The 19,965-nt window shown below is 35.5% G+C and overlaps 1 protein-coding gene across 3 annotated transcripts in view; it reads right to left on the bottom strand.

Moving 5' to 3' along the window:
* The window catches only part of GABRA2 (gamma-aminobutyric acid type A receptor subunit alpha2), a 100,717-nt gene that overhangs the window by 21,402 nt on the left and 59,350 nt on the right, over positions 1-19,965 (bottom strand). For all 3 annotated transcript variants that reach the window (XM_054723813.1, XM_008140270.3, XM_008140272.3), the window contains exons 4-7: positions 17,881-18,101; positions 15,631-15,713; positions 10,840-10,983; positions 9,691-9,843 (exon numbers count right to left, since the gene is read on the bottom strand). In XM_054723813.1, coding sequence (XP_054579788.1) covers positions 9,691-9,843; positions 10,840-10,983; positions 15,631-15,713; positions 17,881-18,101 — 601 coding nt within the window. The remainder of the gene's footprint in view (positions 1-9,690; positions 9,844-10,839; positions 10,984-15,630; positions 15,714-17,880; positions 18,102-19,965) is intronic.

The following is a 19,965-nucleotide window of genomic DNA, read 5'->3' as shown; positions in this document are numbered from 1 at the left end:
GGCCCTAACACCCAGTATGGTTGTATTTGGAGATGGGGGCCTTAAGGAAATAATTAAAGTTAATCCAGGTCATAAAGTGGGGGCCCTGATTCAATAGGATTAAATAGGATTAGTGTCCTTATAATAATACACACCACTGAGGGTGCACACACAACACACCCAGGAAAGGTCATGTGAGGACATGATGAGAAGGTAAGCATCTGCAAACCAGCAAGAGAGCTCTCATCAGAAATGGACCCTGATGGATTGGTTTATTTGACTATGGATTATTTGCCTCCAAAACAGTGAGGGGGGAAAAGTATGTTATTTAAGCCATGAAGTCTGTGGTGTTTGTTATGGACAGCCCACACAGACTAAGAGATGCAGTAATTATGAAAGGAGATGATAGGGCTCAGTCTAGGGTATAAGCAAGGTTACAAGTGGACTAGATTTCGAGGAGAAGAAGATTTAAAGTTTGGTTTGTGCATATTGAATTTGAATGCCTACTGGATTCCAAGTGGAGATGTAAGGAAGGACAGTTAGATGTATGTGTATGGAGTTGAAGGAAGAGGTCTGGACAGAAACTACAAATTTGGCAATTATCACATGAAAATTGTAGTAAGCTATGATAAATGATGAAGTCCACAAAGTAAAGAGTACAGAGAAGAGTCCAGAGTACACTATATATTGAGCCCTGGAGCCCTCTGTTGTTTAAGCAGTCTGGGAAAGAGTAGGAACCTACAAAGGAGACTGAGTAAGCATGAGAAGGGAGAGAAAAATCAAAAGTGGGTGGCTTTCATGGAAACCAAATAATATACATTCCAAGAAATTTTCAGTTAGTAGAAAGGGAATGCTCTATCAAAGGTTGTTGATAGGCCAAGTAAATTGATCTGAGAATTGGCACTTAGACTTAGCAATGCAGAGGATCTCAACAGAAATAGTTTTGGTGGAGTCAGGAAGATAGAAGCCTGATTAGAATGGTTTTAAAAGATTAAAGGAGAGGGGAAATTTGGTACAGTAAATTCTTTCAAGTAAACCTGCTTAAAAAGAGAGTGAAGAAACTAAGTGGAAGCCAAGGAATTAGTAGAGTCAAGGGAATCTGACTTGAGAATTTGGTAAATAATGCCATATTTGTATTTCTGTTAAGGATGGTTAAGTAATGGTCACAGACACTGATGACATTAGAGGAGGAGGGGTGCTGGAATAATGTCTTTCAGCAGGTGAGAAGATATATGTTCTAATGTACTAGTGAACATGTTGGCATTACATAGAAACACAGTCAAGCAGAAAGGTATGAAAGCTTAGGTAGATGAAGTTGTGGGATTCTAGAGAAGTTCTTTCTAGTTGCTTCAATTTTCGCAATGAAGTAGAAATCAAGGTTATCACAGAGCTAAGTGAAATATAAATAATATACAAGATCAGAGTGAGGATATATGAGAAGTTACTCCCATTTAATAAGTCCTCAATTCTCCTTTCCTTCAGGAACTACTCATCTTCCACTTTCAGAAAGCATTTGACAATACCTACTGACTCAGAGTGGGCCTATAACCCAAGACTTGCTAAAAAGTGTGTACCTGGCCATGATGATTGTATGAGGGGTGAGAAATGACTCTTGACCAACCAGTAAGCCTCAATTATGAGATTTTGATATGGGATGCACATCTAAAACAGTGTTTCTTGTGGATGTCTATATAATTAATTAAAAATGAAGTTCACAAAGAGGCAGAAGCCAGTTTGACTTGGGTTTCATTTCACAATAATTAAAGAAGTCTTGACTAAAACTGAACACATAATGATATAATTTACTTTTAAAGAAATGTCAAAGATTCTAAAATTCCCTCAAACAAACCAAACACCAATGATATGATATCAAAGAAGCTAGATTTCTGCCCAGTTATATCTTCCCTATAGTTCATAGCCTTCATTGCTCCTGGAAAGTGATTATTGCTATTCAGACTAAAAGAGATCTAACCATCTTTTACATATTTCTTGATATGAAAGAGAGAATTAAATATTAGATAATAAACACTAATAATAATAGCCAATAATTACACAGCATTAACTATGTGCCAGCATATTCTTAGTTTTCCATTTGTGTATGACTGCGTGTATATGTTTATTTCTTAAACCACCTCACAAAGTAGATATTATAGTCATAGTTCTACCGAGGTGTGAAACTATGATGCAGAGAGGTTAAGAAACTTGTCAGAAATCACATAATTTAATAGTAGTAGAGCCAAATACTGTGGTTCCAAAATATGTGCTTTCAATCATTTAAGGCCTTGTAGCAAACAAGTCATTTTCTTGTTATAATAGAAACCACTAGCTAACAATCCAATATTTAGTCAATCCATAATATTAGAACACTGAATTTATTCAGGATGGCAATTTCTCAGAATTTCTGGTTATGAAATCAAGTTCAGCTAATGCTATATAAATAGAAATTATCGGGGGGAGGGACTTCTGGGAAAGCTCTTTTATGTTGAACAGAGAGCTGGAAGAGGTGTTTGCCCTTTTGGTCATCCCTTCCTGTTTTGGGGGTATGAATGTGACAGTTGGAAACCAACAGTCTTTTGGGCCCATGAAACAAAACTCCATGCTAAGGATATCAAAGGAGAAAGAAAGAGACTGAGTGTCCTATGCTCAAAGTATTACCATACCTGTCTTGGACTATTTACTTGTGGACCTCTTTTACAAAAAACAAACAAAAAACACCCTTATATATTCAAGCCACTGTATTTTGGAATCCATGGTATAAACAGTCATATTTAACCACAGACCTAACAAGAAAGATAAATAATCCAAAAATATCCCTTTTGGAGTTTTAATTATTTCAAAATTTATATAAGACAGGCGTCTAGGCCCTTTCACAGCCAGGAACTTAGTAGGCAATATAAAGCATTTGACCTCCCTGTCCTCGCCTACCAAAGCTACACCCTAAGAGATGTTGGGTATTTGATTTTAGTTGTTAATAGAAAAACATCTCTGTTCCATAATACTAATACAAAAATAACAGGAAATATTTATCATATATAAATTTATTCACATACTATATTCATATGTTCAAATATAAGCTGCCAGTCTCCTATTCATGTACTAACTTTTCTATAAATTTGAAAAAGTGTTTGGCTTAAAATATAATTGGTAAATTCCTTATGATTATTACTTATATACATAAAGTTCTGAAGGATGTTACACAACTGAAAGAAACAGCAGCCACAATTTTACAAAATAATCGATATGTTTATGCAAACACGAAGGGAGGTTTGTACATTGTCAATGTTCTGCGCATTCACGGAGCCTTTAAAGCACAAAACCTAAAATATGAAGTTAAAAGTTTCCCAGGTGCTTTCTTATGTTACTGGCAACAGAGAGCAGCTACTTTATAATGAAGGAAGTGGCTTTTGGTTTTTGCTCAAGGATGTAGCCCAAGCATCTAGAACAGTGCTGATAAAAATAGCCATTCAATAAGCATTTGTTAATGCTGAACGGATTGAGCGTGAACACTCAAAAGTCAAAGGCTTTCATCATCGCAAGATACATGGACAGCTCCTTTGAAGAAATACTCTTAAAATATATCAAGCTGGATCTACAACCATAAAATGAATGCAATATACGAAAAAAGAAAAGATAAAACCCAACACAATGGAGGAAAATCTCTAATATCAAGGGGCACACATTCTCATTTCAACTCCTCAGCTTACTGTCTTGTTTGCTCTGTTTTCTTATTCTATTCACAGCATGAAGCCAGACCTCAAAGGTTGAGAAATTTGACATCTGTCTCCCAGAGCATATTAATTTCTTAAGTGTAATAGTTTTTTCCTGGGGTGGGTTACTCATCACAGAAAGCCTTGGAGGCAGGAGGAGGGCAGGTGATTCAGTAATCGCTCATGAGCTTGTAAACATGACTGGGAAATTAGAATGAGAATCTTGGAGACAGTAGAAATGTTACTTAGGTAACAGCTATCTATCAGTCAGATGATGATATTCAAACTCAGAAGGAGGAAGAAAACAATAAAGAATGGAATAGGGTTGTAGAAAAAGGGAGCTCAGCCAAGCATCTTTCAAGTCCCATTCTAAAGAGAACATAAAATTTGTGTTTATCTTTTATATGAACACACACACACACACACACACACACACACACACACATACACATATCACATGGAATTATGTTTATTACAAGTTTTACACAGAATAACTTGCAGAGAAAATATTAAGGATAATTTTACCATCTAACAGTCTATATTTGCATGAAAATATGACTTTTTGACCCTTCAACTTATATTATAAATAATTCATATAAAAATTTACACATTTGAATATAGCTTGGATTTTTAATTTTATATCCATAATCAATCTTTAAAACTTTTGCACATTTGTTATAGATAAACCTAGCAGCCTTGACACTAACACATTCTGCTGATTCAAAGTTAAATATTTATTCTTCTATTTACCTCTCCTCTACAGACAGGTAGAGTCCTATACTTGCTCCTTTTAACATATTCATCTATGTGCTTCATGCTACAAAATCTCTTTATTTACCTCAATGGAATTTTATTTTATTTTCCTCATATTTATCAAACAAATATCTTATTATTTTATTTTGTATGACTTTACATAATGCAAAGTAGATTGAATGTACTTCCAGAAAGTAGATTGAATGTACTTCCAGAAAAAATATATGCTTATATATTTTTAAGGTATCTCACATCTTTGTATGACTTGTCATACATATATATTTGGGTCTTTCTGGAATATCAATTCTGTCCTATTCTTTTCCTCTCTGTTTTTACTTATTGTTACTCTTCTCTTAAACACTTATCTATGTATTACTTGTGCTCTGGAAATCATGTAACCTTATTTTTCAAGCCATCAGAATAAAAAACTTATTATTTTGGACCCAAATCCATCTAGTTTGTCTTTGATTCAATAATTTGCAAGTTTTGAAATAGGTATCTGAGAACATTTCTCTGAGCCTAAATCCTGGGATACCTTATTGTGTATATCCAATGCTCTGTTTTTCACTTTATGCCATTTCTATATTATTTCACTGAGGTAAAATTCACATAATATACAACTCACCATTTTAAAGTGTACAAGTCAGTGTCATTTATGCATTGACAATTGCCGGGAGCCAATTCCAGCATGTCATAATTACAAGAGTTTCATCAAGAGGTGATGAAGCTTGGGAGCTCAACAAGGGCTGAGTCACATATGTAATCACCTGTTGGAACGGCAAAAAAAGCATCTCCTCCAAACCTGAATAGGATAATCCTTTGCTGCCAGACAGCTCAGGGCATCTTAATCTATATGTTATTGCCTCCTGTTGGCCAAACACCCGAACAGCTGTAGGCTATTCCCCAATCTGACAATGCTTCTGTAAACCCTACCCTTTGAAATCCTACCCTTTGAAGTGTATTATCTCCACCTTACGTTAGGAAAAATTGTGTTATTAAAAAGTAGGGTCCTGAGTCAAGGGGAGAGTCTTTAGCTCCTTTAGCTGAAGCTCCTCTGACCCCCAATGCCTTACAAAACTATCTTTCATCGTTGGACTCCTACTTAATCTATGCACAGCCTTTCTCCAGATTGCTGAACCCCTTTGTAATGCTGGGACAAGAACCCCAGCAGACAATGTTTAGCAATCTTTACCTCTCTTTAGTTTCAAAACTTGTTCATCACTCCAGAAGAACACCCTGTTCTTATTAAGTAATCACTTCCTGTTTCCCTCTGCCTCCATCTACAAAACTACGTCTTGTTTTTAGAGATTTTATCTAGTCTGGATAATTCATATGAAAGGAATCTTACAATATGTGACCTGTTGAGTCTGGCTTCTTTTATTTAGCATGGTTTTGGGATTCATCATGTTGTAGCATGCATAAGTATTTAATCCTTTTTATGGATGAATAGTATTCCATTGTAAGTATATACCACATTTTGGTTTTTCATTCATCGACTGATGAAAATATGGGTTCCTTCCACCTTTTAATTCTTAGGAATGATACTGCTATAAACATCTGCGCACAAGTTTTCATGTGAACATATGTTTTCATTCATCTTGGGTATCTACCTAGAGGTGAAATTGGTAGGCATACATTATTTCTATGTTTCTTTATTTTAGGGACAGCTGAACTGTTGTCCACAGATGCTTCATCAATTTGCATTTCCACCAGCAATATATAAGGGTTTATATTTCTCCACATTGTTGCCAACACTTACTTTCTTTTTTTATTATTATGATAGACATCCTGGTTTGTGTAAAATATATTTTATCATGGTTTTGATATGCATTGCTTGAATGTCCAGTGAGGCTGAACACCATGCATGTGCTGGTTTGTCATTCATATACTTCCTTTTGTAAAAAGTCCATTCAAATTCTTTGTCTATTTTTGAAATCTAGTTTTTGGTCTTTTTGTTGTTATTGTGTTAAATAAATATTTATTTATTCAGGATATCAAATCCTTGTCAGATATATGATTTGCAAAATATTTTCAACCATATTTAAGTTGTCTCTTCACACTGTTGATAATGTTCTTTGAGGTAAAAAAAATTTAATTTAATTAAATGTATCTATTGTTTCTTTGTTACTCATCCTTCTTGTGTCAAATCTAAGAAACCATTGCTAGATTCAAGGTCATAAAGAACTATTCTATGTGGTGTTTTTTTTCTAATAGTTTTATAGTTTTAGATTTTACATGAAAGTTTTGTATCCATTGGAGTATTATTATTATTGCATCTGGAGTGGGGTAGGGTTCCAACTTCATTACTTTGCATATTATGGTCTTCCAACTGTCCCAGCAATATTTGATTAAGAGACCTCTACATATCCATAGAATGTTCATGGCACCCTTGTTGAAAATCAATTTGCCATATATATTTGAGTTTGTTACTGGACTTTTGGTTTTATCCCATTGGTCTCTATGCCCATGACTATGCCACTATCACATTGTTGATTAAGGTAGATTCATATTAAGTTTTGAAACTGGAAAGTCCACCAACTTTAATTTATTAATATTGTCAAGAGGGGGATGAATGGAGGCATCTGAAATAGTGTCAACAATAAAAAATAAAATTAAATAAATTAGAAACATATTGTTTTGGTTATTTAGAGCCCCCTTGCAGTTGGATATGCATTTGATGATCAGCTTTTGCCCCTTATGTAAAAAAGGTAATTTTTGACTTTTGATAGTTATTGAATTGAATTTATATATCACTTTGAGATCTATTCTCATCTTAACAGTATTGTTTACAAATCCATGACCATGAGATATCTTTCCTTTAACTAGGTCTTCTTTAATTTCTTTCAGCAAAGTTTTATAGTTTTAAGTGAACAGGTCTTTCAGCCCCTAACCACTCCCCAGCCAGCCTGATTGATGCCTAACTGCTCCTCTGCCAGCCTGTTTGCCCCTAACTGCCCTCCCCTGCAGGCCTGGTCACCCCTAACTGCCCTCCCCTGCAGGCCTGGTCCCCCCCAACTGCTCTCCCCTGCAGGCCTGGGTCCCCCCCAACTGCCCTCCTCTGCCGGCCTGGTCACCCCTAACTGCCCTCCCCTGCAGGCTTGATTGCCCCCAACTGCCCTCCCTTGCAGGCCTGGTCCCTCCCAACTGCCCTTCCTTTGCTGGCCATCTTGTGGTGGCCATCTTATGTCCACATGGGGGCAGTCATCTTTGACCACATGGGGATAGCCATCTTGTGTGTTGGAGTGATGGTCAATTTGCATATTACTCTTTTATTAGATAGAATGAGAGGGGTTGTGGGGGCTTGTCTTTCTCTGGCTGGCTTATTGCTCTTGGTGTGGTGCTCTCCAGACCCATCCATGCTGTTGTAGGTGGTGGGATTTCTTTCTTTTTTACCCCCGAGTTTTTGTCCATTGTGTAAATGTACCTAATTGGGTTTTAAGCTAATATGTATTTATTTATGTTATATTTATGCATAGTAAAATATAACTATGAGAAAACGCCAATAAAAAAGTCCCCCTAAAATTGGGAGGTGTTGGAAGCAGATCAGAGACATTGGATCCAACCAGTAGAGGCCAAGAAGACCCCTGGCCAGCCTGTCCCTGACAAGTGGGCACCAAACCTGTATGGGGCCAGAGCAGGAGGATGAGCATCTACCTATGAACCAGGAGATTACAGTTCTATTCCTGGTCAGGTAGTGGCTTGATCCCCAGTGTGGGGTTTGCAGGAGGCAGCCAATCAATGATTCTCTCTCATCATTGATGTTTCTATCTCTCTTGCCCTTCCTCTCTGAAATCAATAAAAAAATGTATTTAAAAAAAAACAAAAAAAAAAAAACAAAACCTGTATGGGAACTGCTGCTACCCACCCATGCCTCCCCTCACACGCCCAGCCCACTCTGGGTAGAGACAGGCCTGTTATTAGAAGGATCTTTATTTTATTGAGACCAGAACATCATTCCCTAAAATTATGACCTTCAGTCCATGATTTGCCTCAGCTGGTCCTTAGTTGGCCAAGAATTAGTCCCTGAGGGATCTAGAAACCCAATTGGGTGATTTTCATGATGAATGCATAGAATGACTGTGCTATTTAACAAGCAGGTCTTAATGAGACTCAGTGGGAATGAGGTGGGGATGAGATGGGGCAGTGGATGACAGTGTCAGCTCTGGCAGGGGCGATGGGAAGCCAGCAAGCAGCAGAGGGAATTGAACCTCAAGACAAAAAAGCGAGCAGTGGGCCATCCCTGCTTTCCCTGGGTCTCTCCTGCCCTGGCATCTAGTGCATTAGAAAGGGAGTGCTAGGCTTGCTAGGCTAGAAAGTTAGGAAATTTAGATCTGGGTCCCAGCCTAACCTTACTTGGAAAGGTCATTTAAGCTCTCCTCCACACAGTTTCCTCATCTGTAATATTGGTTAATTTTGCCTAGTTTTTCAGGCAACATAACCTAACTCTGCTTTTATTTTACTTTCAGCCTTTAGTTTTCTTTGTATTATGTAAAAACGTATTTACAATCTCTTGTTTATGCATTTAAGTTTTCTCACATCTTTTTGGAAATATGGTGTGGAATAAATATAAACATATATAAAATTTTTAAAAAGGAAGAAAATTAAATATGCAAATAAACACACTAATGTAGTCTATGAGATGAGTCTTTTTCTCTCTTTCATTCTCTAACTTAAAGTCCTAAGATCATCTTTGTTTATCTAAAAACAAAACAAAATAAACACAGAAAGTCTATAAATGTAGTACTGTTATTCTCTAAGTTAAAACTTCTAACAATATTCTCTTTATACTAATATAGAGACAAATGTTGAGAAGCAAAATGATTCAACAGAAAGTAGATTGAATGTACTTCCAGAAGATTTGAGTACTGTTCATTTTCCTTACTAGAGGCCCAATGCACAAAATTCGGAGAAGAGTAGGCCTTCCTTCTTCCGGTTGCTAACACCAGCTTCCCTCTGGCACCCGGGACCCTGGATTCCCTCCCAGCCCCCAGCGTCATCCAGAAGGTCATCTGGAAGGATGTACGGAAGGACATCTGGTCTAATTAGCATATTACACTTTTATTATTATAGATGAGCACCAAGGACTCTGTAATTTACCTATCTGAGCCTCAGTTTCCTCATCTGTAACATGAAGCAAATACCCCCTGCCCACACACTACAAACTATTGGTGTATCAAGAGAGAGAATACTTTTGAAAGGATGCAATGAAACATAATGTGCTGTACACCAAAGTGTGTAGTTATTCACTCACCAAATACTGTCCTTGCAGGCACAGATTCTCTGTTAAGCCAGAATGACACTTGGGAGAGAATGACAGTCATGATGCAAGGCAGGTACGTTTGAATCACAAAATACCCAATTTTTCTTTTCAAGTGGAAATGAGCTGTCATTACAGTATATTCACCTAGAAAAATAAGGTAAGAAGTTTAAGGAACTGTAATAGCCAATAGTTCACACATTTTGGAAATGGAGCAGATTAGACAAAGAACAGTCTCTGATTAGAAAAAAAAGCATTTATCACATATATGACATGAGAAGTTTGTAATTTTTAAATGCCTCTTTAGCTCAGCAAGAGTATTTAAAAGAGGATTTTAATATTACCAAGAAACTTGCTCCGAATGTCTATGGTATGGCATTTGTTTTTCTCTCTAGGTCATACTTATTGACCAAAGAAGTACAGGTTAATAAATACTCTCAGGCCCCTCACCCCCACTGGTACCAACCTCAAGTTCAGGTCTCTCTGGTTTTTTAAAAGATGGATCGCTAGCCACATCTCCAAGGCTGATCTTCTGGCCCAGATTTCCCACTGCTGACCTTGTCACCAATTCTGATTTTCTCAATGTTGTATCTCTGCTCTCATTCTCTATAGTCAGTTCTATCCCATCCTCACTGCCTTCCTTCCTGCTCCCTGGTTTTACATCTGCTGGATGTAAGTGCATTAATACCCACAGCAGCCTTTTCTTAGAGGAGAGTGGCCCTTAGAAAGGACATCAGCTTCCTCACATTGGCCAATAGTAATGATCTGTAACCAAGAGTTGAAATATCTAAAATAAGGGGAAAGGAATTGGAACACTAAGGGAACGGTAATGCTATTTGAAGGTAAAAGTGACTTCTCTGAGAAGATACACACTTCTTTAATATGAAGTATATTTTAGACTAGTGTTTCTCAAACTTTAATGCACATCTAAGGAATCTCCTTGGAATGTTGTTAAAATACAGATCCTAAATTTATAAGGGGTCAAGCCTGAGATTCTGAATTTCTAGAAAAACCCCACGCACACTCTATAATGCTAGCTCTTAGACCTCACGAACAAATGGTTTTAATCAAACTGAGTCATTTCCAATGACTTTAACCCATGAATTTTCTTAACTAACTTTTCTTTTGACTCATTTTACTAACCTGTACTGGATTTAATTGTCTCCTTCCCAATTGATTGGCCCAACAGGTCATACTGATTTAACCTGGAGCCATCAGGAGCAACTTGTACTGAATCAGATGCATTATAAGTCCAAATATAAGTGACCTCTGAGGTTGTATATGCATCTGTAGGAAATCAGAAAAAAGATCTGTCTTATCATTTTAGTAAGAACCATCAGTAAGGTCCAACATCAAAAGTTGTATATTTCATAGAGTAATTGTTGACTAAAATAAATCATTGATATTTACAGATCATATTTTTTAGGGTAAAACGTGTCTTTGAAATTTATAGCTTTAATATGAAGGGTGTGAAGCAAACAAAGAGAGACAACCAAGATCATGAGACTATTTTCTTTGCAACCACTTTGAGAGGTAAAGAACACATTTATCTTTAGAGTCTGCAAAAATCAGTGGGCCTTGAGATAATAAAACCCCCGCAGTCTCAAGGTGGTAGAAGTCACTGTGGTAAACAGATTATGAATGCCATAGCTCAGGTAATTGGTTTAGAAATAACACTCACTCATGAAATGACAATCATAATCCAAAAACAATATTGCTTTCTAGACATAAATTAATTTCATTAAGAATTAAATTAAAGCTATCATACATGATACAATGCATTTCATTAGAAAGATGAGGACTGATTATTGCACTCCATGTAAAATAAATGAGAATGATATAATTTTCTCAAGTTGTAAATACTTTTTAAAACATTTTAAAATTAATTTATACACCCAGATCTCACTGGACTCTACTGTCATTGCCTTCTAGGTATGTTATGGATTGGGAAGAAAAGACTAAAGACATACAAACCAGGTATCATTTCCTGTTTTATTTGGCCAAGGAAGGAGAATTTAGCACAAGTGAGATGACTCTAGGACCAGAGGGCAGGCAGCATGCCTTACCTTAGCAGCCCCATGGCCCTGGCATTTCCTTTGCACTTGTATGCCCTGGTTGGGGAGCAGCTGAGTCTCTCCACAATTGAATAAACAGATAACTCTTGCTCCTCTACTGACCTTGTGAAAAAATTCTATGCTCTTTTGCTCATGAGAATGTTTTGAAATATTAGTCACTTCTGGTCTTTGAGCAAAACTCAGTACCATGGTCACATTCTCAATTAAAAGAGAGAACGGACCAGCTGTTTCAGTTGCTTCTAGTCCTTTAGCAAAACTCACCACCCTGCTCACATTCTCAATGAAGGGAGAGGAAGGACCAGCTGTTCCTGCCAACATCCCCGTCTCTAACTATCCAGGACGTGGTGGTCCTCACCTTGATCCAAAGTTTTGGATTATAAACAGATTTGCATTTAAACTTCAGTAACAGCAAAAAGAATATAAGTTTGTGTCTTTCTCTCTCTGTGGTCTTTTGATAGTTTTCTGAATGTCACTACTAAATGTGAATATCTATAAAACACTGATTTCATTGTACATATATTCATCTACATTCACAAGTAAATCATGTTACATAATTTTTGAAATAGGATTTTATATACCTATATATGTATATCTTTATGTATATGTATATTTAATAGTAGAGATATATTTATAGAGTTTACATATTCTACTTACTTTAAGGTTCAAATTTTTTTTAATGTTAAATATTTCACCACTGATGACTGCTAAGATTAGATAAGTAACATCAGTAATGTGGATAACTAGCGATTCATTTGCAAATTATCAAGTAGCTTGTTTTGTTTTCTCATGAATACATATCATGGCCCTGTTTTCAATAAAATTCAAATGGCACATAATTTAATAAATCAAAGACACATCACATGAACTACTTTATATCAGAAAGCCTTACAATACTCAAAGAGTTGTGAGTCTTAATAAATTATAAACTTTTTTTAAAGTAATTGCAACTTCGCTTTTGAGTCTGATGCTACTCTTAAACATAAATAAGAGGAAACGAAACCCTACCAAAGGAATCCCGAGTGAGACATAGATGGGCAGGGACTCTATCTGATTCACATGTATACTTTCAGCACTTGGTACCATGCCTGACACACAAAAAAGTTTTCAATTCATTCTTGCCCGATTAATGAATATACTCATAATATTTTGATTGTTATTTATTGTTAAATATAAAAACCTGGATAGGAACACAATAATCTGTTCAAGAAAATGACTGAGTCTTCTATACAAAAGAAATTATGTTATTAGTGGTATAGGAATATGTGGGTGTCTTTGTTTTTGTTTTAATTTGGGGTCTGGAGACAGAAGATAATAGCAGAAAGTTGTGAGGTGGGGAATAGAGGCACTCCCTGGTATATCAATACACATCTAAACCAGGAGGCCATAGCAATGTTTCTCAGTAAACTATTAAAGGAGATAAAGACAATTTATATTACAGATTTCATTATAAATTCCTTCTCTAAATTTTCTTTAATTTTCTTTAATTCTGTTAAATAACACATTTTAGTGCTACTGTATATCTAACATCAAATGCATACTAACTCTTAATAGTTGGTAACCAACAAAATCCCAAGACAGTCTTTAATTTATTTTTATGCAAAAAGGCAACTTTCCATTTATTTTGGGCTAATGCACAGAATACACCAAGATTCCCATTCAGGGAGGGCATATATGACAATATGAAGCAATAGGGAGAAAAACCGAATTGAAAAGTATAAACTTATAGAGAAGATGCTTCTTTTACTTCAGAACAATGATAAAGTTCCGGAAATTCCATCATTTGGGGGAAAACAAAGGGGCTTTGGAACAAGACAGGCAAAGGGCATGACTTGCTACTGCCATAGTTGTTGTGCCAACATCTTAGGGTTCGGGTTGGCCTGTGAGTCTATGTCTACATGCTGGTGTTCGTTTCTTTAACACTTATGCCTCAAGTGCCTACCATTGGCAGGGAAAAATAAAAGACTGTTTATTTACTGTGTCAAAAATAAACGTGAAGAGAACTACTTAAGAACCATTAAACAGAGAATGCCTAACAACAAACTTTACATTTTGCCCATATTGCTTCTAGATACAGACAACCATATTCTCAAGCATGCACGATTCCACTACTCTGTGGAAACACTACTAAGAGTTTGTTATTTTCACTTAAAATAATTTCAGGTGTATTCATTTCATCTTCAGAATGGTAACATCACCTCGGCTATATTTGGTGTCTTTACTAGCGCTTACTCGTCCACTGAAAATGCCTTTCCTTCTTACAGCATTACTGCATCGTGACTAAACCCTTTCTTTGGTATCAAGGCTTTTTAAAATGTTCTCTTTAATGCCACTTATGCAATGCAAATGAGTTTCCCTCTGCCACATCTGCTGAGTTTTTTTCGACATCATATTTACGTTGTGTAACATGATTGACTATCTTAAATAATTTTGGGAGAAACGCCAGGATTGAAGTGGTGGTTTCCATGACAATAAAAGAAGGCTTTGTAGTTAAACAAAGAGATTCTCAAAGAAAATTGAGAGTTGACACTTTTTGTAGGAATGGACAGAAAAAAAAAACAAATTTGAACTTATTCCACAAAACTATGGTCATCAAAATAATTAGAGGCTTTGTCATTCCTACATGCTATCATCCTTCCCTTTTCTTGGTACTGTCTGTGGGGAGAAGGCAACTACTCAGAAATATTTCTAATCATGTTAGGGAACTGCATTTCTATCCACGAGAAGGAAAAGTCAACACCTAACCCGGATTGGCAAAGGTAGGGGTGCCAGAAAGAGCAAAATTTCTGAAAAGGTCAGGCAATGGGACACGCTCACACAAGAGAGAAGCTCTTTAGTAGTGCCCATGAACTGATCCTGAACCTGCCCTGAATGCCTCGTGGGCCTAGGGAGATGACTTGACCTTCCCTCTTTTCAATTATTCCGGGAGAGCAACTGCTTCTGGTTGACATACAAGATATAACCTCAGTGACCTAAAGAAGGTCAAATGCACAAAGCCGTTTCTGAAATATTCCATGTACACAGAAGGAGCCTGCATGTAGCAATCCAGCGACAGCATCTCCTTCAAATTTATTTTAAGAAAATAAGAAAAAAAACACCACACTTTCCATTAGCTAGAAAGCAGAAAGATAATTGCATAGATCCAACATCTGTGCCTGCCATTTGCAACAGGCTGATAACTACTTTAATAAACAATATAATCTATCCTTTAGAATTCATTCTGAGTTGACAAAAATGAAACATTCAGTTTGCATTTTCAGGGACTTTGAGCATTTTTTCATATGTCTCTTGGCCTTCTTTTTGTCCATTTTGGACAAGTGTCTATTTAGGTCCTTTGCCCATTTTTTGATTGGATTGTTTGTCTTCCTTTTGTTAAGTTGTATGAGTTCCTTATACATTTTGGAAATGAACCTGTTATCAGATGTATCATTGGCAAATATGTTCTCCCATGCAGTAGGCTCCCTTTTCACTTTGTTGATGGTTTCTTTTACTGTGCAGAAGCTTTTTATAATGATGTTGCATTTTTAATGTGCTAGTATTTGGCAATAAGATAAATGACATAGTCCTGATCTTCAAGGAGCTCCTAACCTAGCTTACACACTTAGGCAAACATATAATGTTTTTTATTAGCAATGATGTAAGTGATAATGAAACACCATGATTCAAATATAATGACATTTGGGAGTACAATAGAGTTAGCCAGTTCTGTGATGGAAATCAGCACGCCTTTTAATTCTGCATCCTACCTGGCAAGTATTAAGCATTGCATAATATGAGAAGAAACTATAACATTAAGTAGTGTTGCTGACTCTCCTTGATATTTTTTTTTACCCAAAATATGTAACTCCATTCCCATACTTACAGCTGCCAAATTTCAGAGGGCATGAATGAGCATCCATTGGAAAATCCTCCAAATGCATTGGACATTCAGCTTGAACTGTAAGCCTAAAAGTCAAAATCCCACTCTTTGTTTAAATAAATTGGCAAGTCAGGATAAATCACTCCTTACTGTTGTCAACAAAATTAATGAAGAGGTAGGACTTTCATTATAGCATCTTTGGTTAATTAACATTTAAACTTGATTCTGTTCTATCACATTTAGATGATCCCTCCAAAGACATTAGCATATACAAAATCTGAGCTCAAGAATCAATATTTATTTACAAATATACTTAACCATGTTTTACTCTGTGGTTTGTTAAAAAGTAAAAAAAGTTACATATGCATTTTGAAGGGCTATTTTTCCATTAGCCTTACTGTTCCTATTTGAAATATTAGAGAAAAAAATACCTATAATGAAAAAAATGTCATTTTCTTCCCCATCATCTCATCAACAACCATATAATAAAATTGATATAAGAGTTCAATATTGGCTCATAGGAGCTTCCTTCAAGATTACATAAGCTTGGAATCAGTATTATATTTAGACTCATGAATATAAAAATAGAAATAGGTATAGATGCACATATAGATGTATCTCCTAAAAATACGTTGTTGAGACTGGACTGTTGGCTAAATTATAAATGTTGTATATAATTTTTTCTGTATCTTCATCATCATAATAAAGAGTAATCAGCAAATTTATAATAAGTTATTCAGTATTCCATGTCTCACAAAGGTAAAGTAGATAAAACAGGAACTAAATCAAACATACAGAAAAATCTCTTATAATGAGCAAAACAAATGTGATCAACAATTTAATTATAGATTATACACTTCTAAGAGAGTATTTAAGAATAACCCCAGGCAATATTTCCAAAACTTTGTGTGTTCTCTGTCTATATTTTGTTTAAACCCCAGATTTCCAATTATTATTTGATCCATAGGAATGATCAAAGTGTGTAAAACTCAGGAGTACTGCCTCTGTTTTGTAAGATTTTAGAGAAAAAGGCAGAAACAGTAGAAAACATTTTCATTTAAGGTAATGGTCATTTAGTAATGAGCCCGAAAGCTTTTCTTTTAAAGGTCAGGAATGCATGAATATCCCTTCTTAAATAATTTTTGACATCTACCACTTAACATTTCTGATGAAATAATAAATACATCAAATGCCTGTAAGACATATCAGTCTATGGGTAATGCTGATGAAAGTCATCCATGCTTCAGAGACTTTATTAAACATTAAATTTAGAATATATATAATTTTATTATATTTGTGATTATTTTCTTTTTTATATAATACCAACAACATTTTAAAAGATGAATTCATGGGAATAGTTAAAATGGAATAATAGTGTCAACACCTGTATATTTCTTTAGCTAATTGTTTAAAGGTTGAATCATTGAAATTGATGTTACATGACAGTTATTGATTTACAAAATGGCAATTTCATATAGTTCCATCTAAGACATATGCTTAAGGTATCCAATTTACTTCTAAGCTTTGGTAAATAAAAACTGAGTTTAAAAATATGTTTTCTTTAAAATAACTTCATTAGGAGAAACAAAATATTAAATGAAGTAAAAGCTTGCTTAGCCCTAACCGGTTTGGCACAGTGGATAGAGCATCGGCCTGTGGACTGAAGGGTCCCAGGTTCGATTCCGGTCAAGGGCATGTACCTTGGTTGGGGGAACATCCCCAGTAGGAGGTGTGCAGGAGGCAGCTGATCGGTGTTTCTCTCTCATCTATGTTTCTAACTCTCTATCCCTCTCTTCCTTTCTCTCTCTAAAAAAAAAAAAAAAAAAAATCAATAAAATATATATTTTTTTAAAAAAGCTTGCTTAAAAAATCACTTAACTTTTATGATGGGCTATCTAATGAGATATTAAAAATAAAATTACATGATGGTATAAGGAAAAATTGAAGTCATGCTATTAAACTGTACTTAATTAAAATGAAGTGTGAAAGATAAACAGCCAAAAATTAATCCTTAATAGTAAAGGCAATTCTTAAAATTTTTACACACTAAAATGAGAATCAAACTCATAACTACCATCCCATGTTTATTTTTTAATGTGCATGCAATTACAAAGTATATTATCACTACTACAATAATCTGTTATGACAATGTTCACCTTGTGCTAATGTTGAACTTGATAACCAGGTTAGCCAGTTTTTTAATACATGAATTACTCAGTATTTAAATGCATCATAGCAGACCTACAAACATACCTCATTGTGTAGAGCAGTGTCCCATCGTCCTGGATTCTAAGAAGTTTATTGGGCATTGTCATGTTATGAGCTACCGATTTTTTCCCATTGTGAAAGAAGGTGTCTGGAGTCCAGATTTTGCTAGCCATTAAATTGTTAAGTCGGAGGATATTCATAGGACCTTTAAATTTTAACCTTTCATCTTTCCACTTTTGTCGAAAGAACACATCTATTGTATACTCCTGAAATATAAAATAACATTCTTAGGGAAACAATAAATGTTGTGGATACAAGGACTACAAAACTCCAACAAATAATATAGTAGTTTCAAAAGAGAGAAAGCTGTATTGATAGAAGTAAATTTTGAATCAGAAAGATCATTCCTTTCTCTTATCAATAAATGTTGCCACTGACAGTGGGATAAAGTATTTGTACTTACACAATTAACTACATTTTATTATGGAGATAATAAATAAATATACTTCATCTGGTCTTTTCAGTTGAACAAGATCTCAGTTCAAACTGCTTTACTTCACTCTGTAATTTAAAATTTCTTGGAGAGGGGGCATGCTTGGGGCAGGGTTTGGGTGGATTGCTTTGTCATTTATCTTAAGGAAGAAATAGCAGGGAGCTTTCTCCACAGCAAAAAAAAAAAAGAAACAAGTATTAAACACACTGTCAGATCTGTATGAGTCATCATCTCTGTTGCCAAAGAAACGGTAGAATATCTTATTTTATAAAATACTAAAATAAATGGTGAGATATCATATTGTTAGCAAGAACACATTAGGGGATAACAATTTTAACAAAGTTTATTTTATGAAATTAGTTGTAATAAAAAGACTTTGACAAATTATTAGTTATTGCATTTGGTAAGTTACTGTATTAGTATGCAAATACAAATAATTTACAAATAAACTCCTTCAGGTTGAAATGTAATATTAATTATTCATACAGATCAGTTTGTGATTCATTTCTTTATTATCGTTCTCCAGCAATTTTTAGCTGAATCCTTCCCTCTCTCTCTCTCTCTCACACTCTCTCTCTCTCATTGCCTCCCTCTCCCTCTTCCTCCTTCCCTTCCTTCCTTTCACTTTTTTCTCTGTCTTTCTCAGCATAATAGAATGTACACATTTTAGGTGAGATACACAATTCACAATTGTGATTAATACTGACAATCTATTGGATGTTCACATTTCTGTCCATGTATGTTTTTGCAAATACTCACATGATAAATAATTAAAATTTTCAATTACACATTTGAGATTGGAAATTCAGGAACTGTCCTTTGACCACAATGTCACAGTTATCACGTGGAAGAAAATAAATGCTTCAGCAATTGGCAATTTCACTCAACTACGACTGTGTGTGTAAAAAAAAGGGCAGATTAGCCATGGCCAGTGTGGCTCAGTTGGTTGCTGGTTATCCTGTGCAATGAAAGGTCATAAGTATGATTCCTGGTCAGGGCACATACCCTAGTTGCAGGTTCAGTCCCCCATCGGGGTGTGTTTGGGAGGCTCAATAAAAACATAATTCAAAAATTGCAGATTCAAAAGGTCAAATACTTATGAAAAATATCAAATCATTTGTACACATCTTAATCAAGCAAGTGAAAGGAAATGATTCTCAGCGATCCCTCAGAAACGGAATGGATGGAGATGGTAAGTATGAGCCATGGGTAATGACGTATGAATAGGTCATGAAAGTGGCTCTGGGCTGTGCTCCTAATCCTTAGGAGGAGAATCCATAATCGAACCACCCTCACTCTCCATGGTTTAGTCATTGTTAGGAAGGTTTAATCCCGTTAGATGAAATTCAATTAGCAACAACAAAAAACTAGATTAAGAAATGAGTGCTTGGGTAGGGTAAGTTTTTACACAGGTGTTTCTTTCCAACTGTGTTTCCCTGAAATTCAAAGTGAATGTGAATCCCTGTGGCATTTACTTTTCCAGGCAAAGAATGCATTTAACATCTTTTTATAAAATTTCCAATTCCATTTTTCCATTTCTGTGAAATGATGGTATGTTTTATTGGTTTTAGAATCCACTGCTATGGCAATCATTTCCTACAGACATATCACATAAGAAACACATAAGTTTGCCAAAC

This window comes from Eptesicus fuscus, chromosome 2 (assembly GCF_027574615.1).
Source record: "Eptesicus fuscus isolate TK198812 chromosome 2, DD_ASM_mEF_20220401, whole genome shotgun sequence".
NCBI classification, from domain to species: domain Eukaryota; kingdom Metazoa; phylum Chordata; class Mammalia; order Chiroptera; family Vespertilionidae; genus Eptesicus; species Eptesicus fuscus.
Note: the sequence above shows the minus strand (reverse complement) of the source record. Positions and strands in the feature narration are given on the sequence as shown.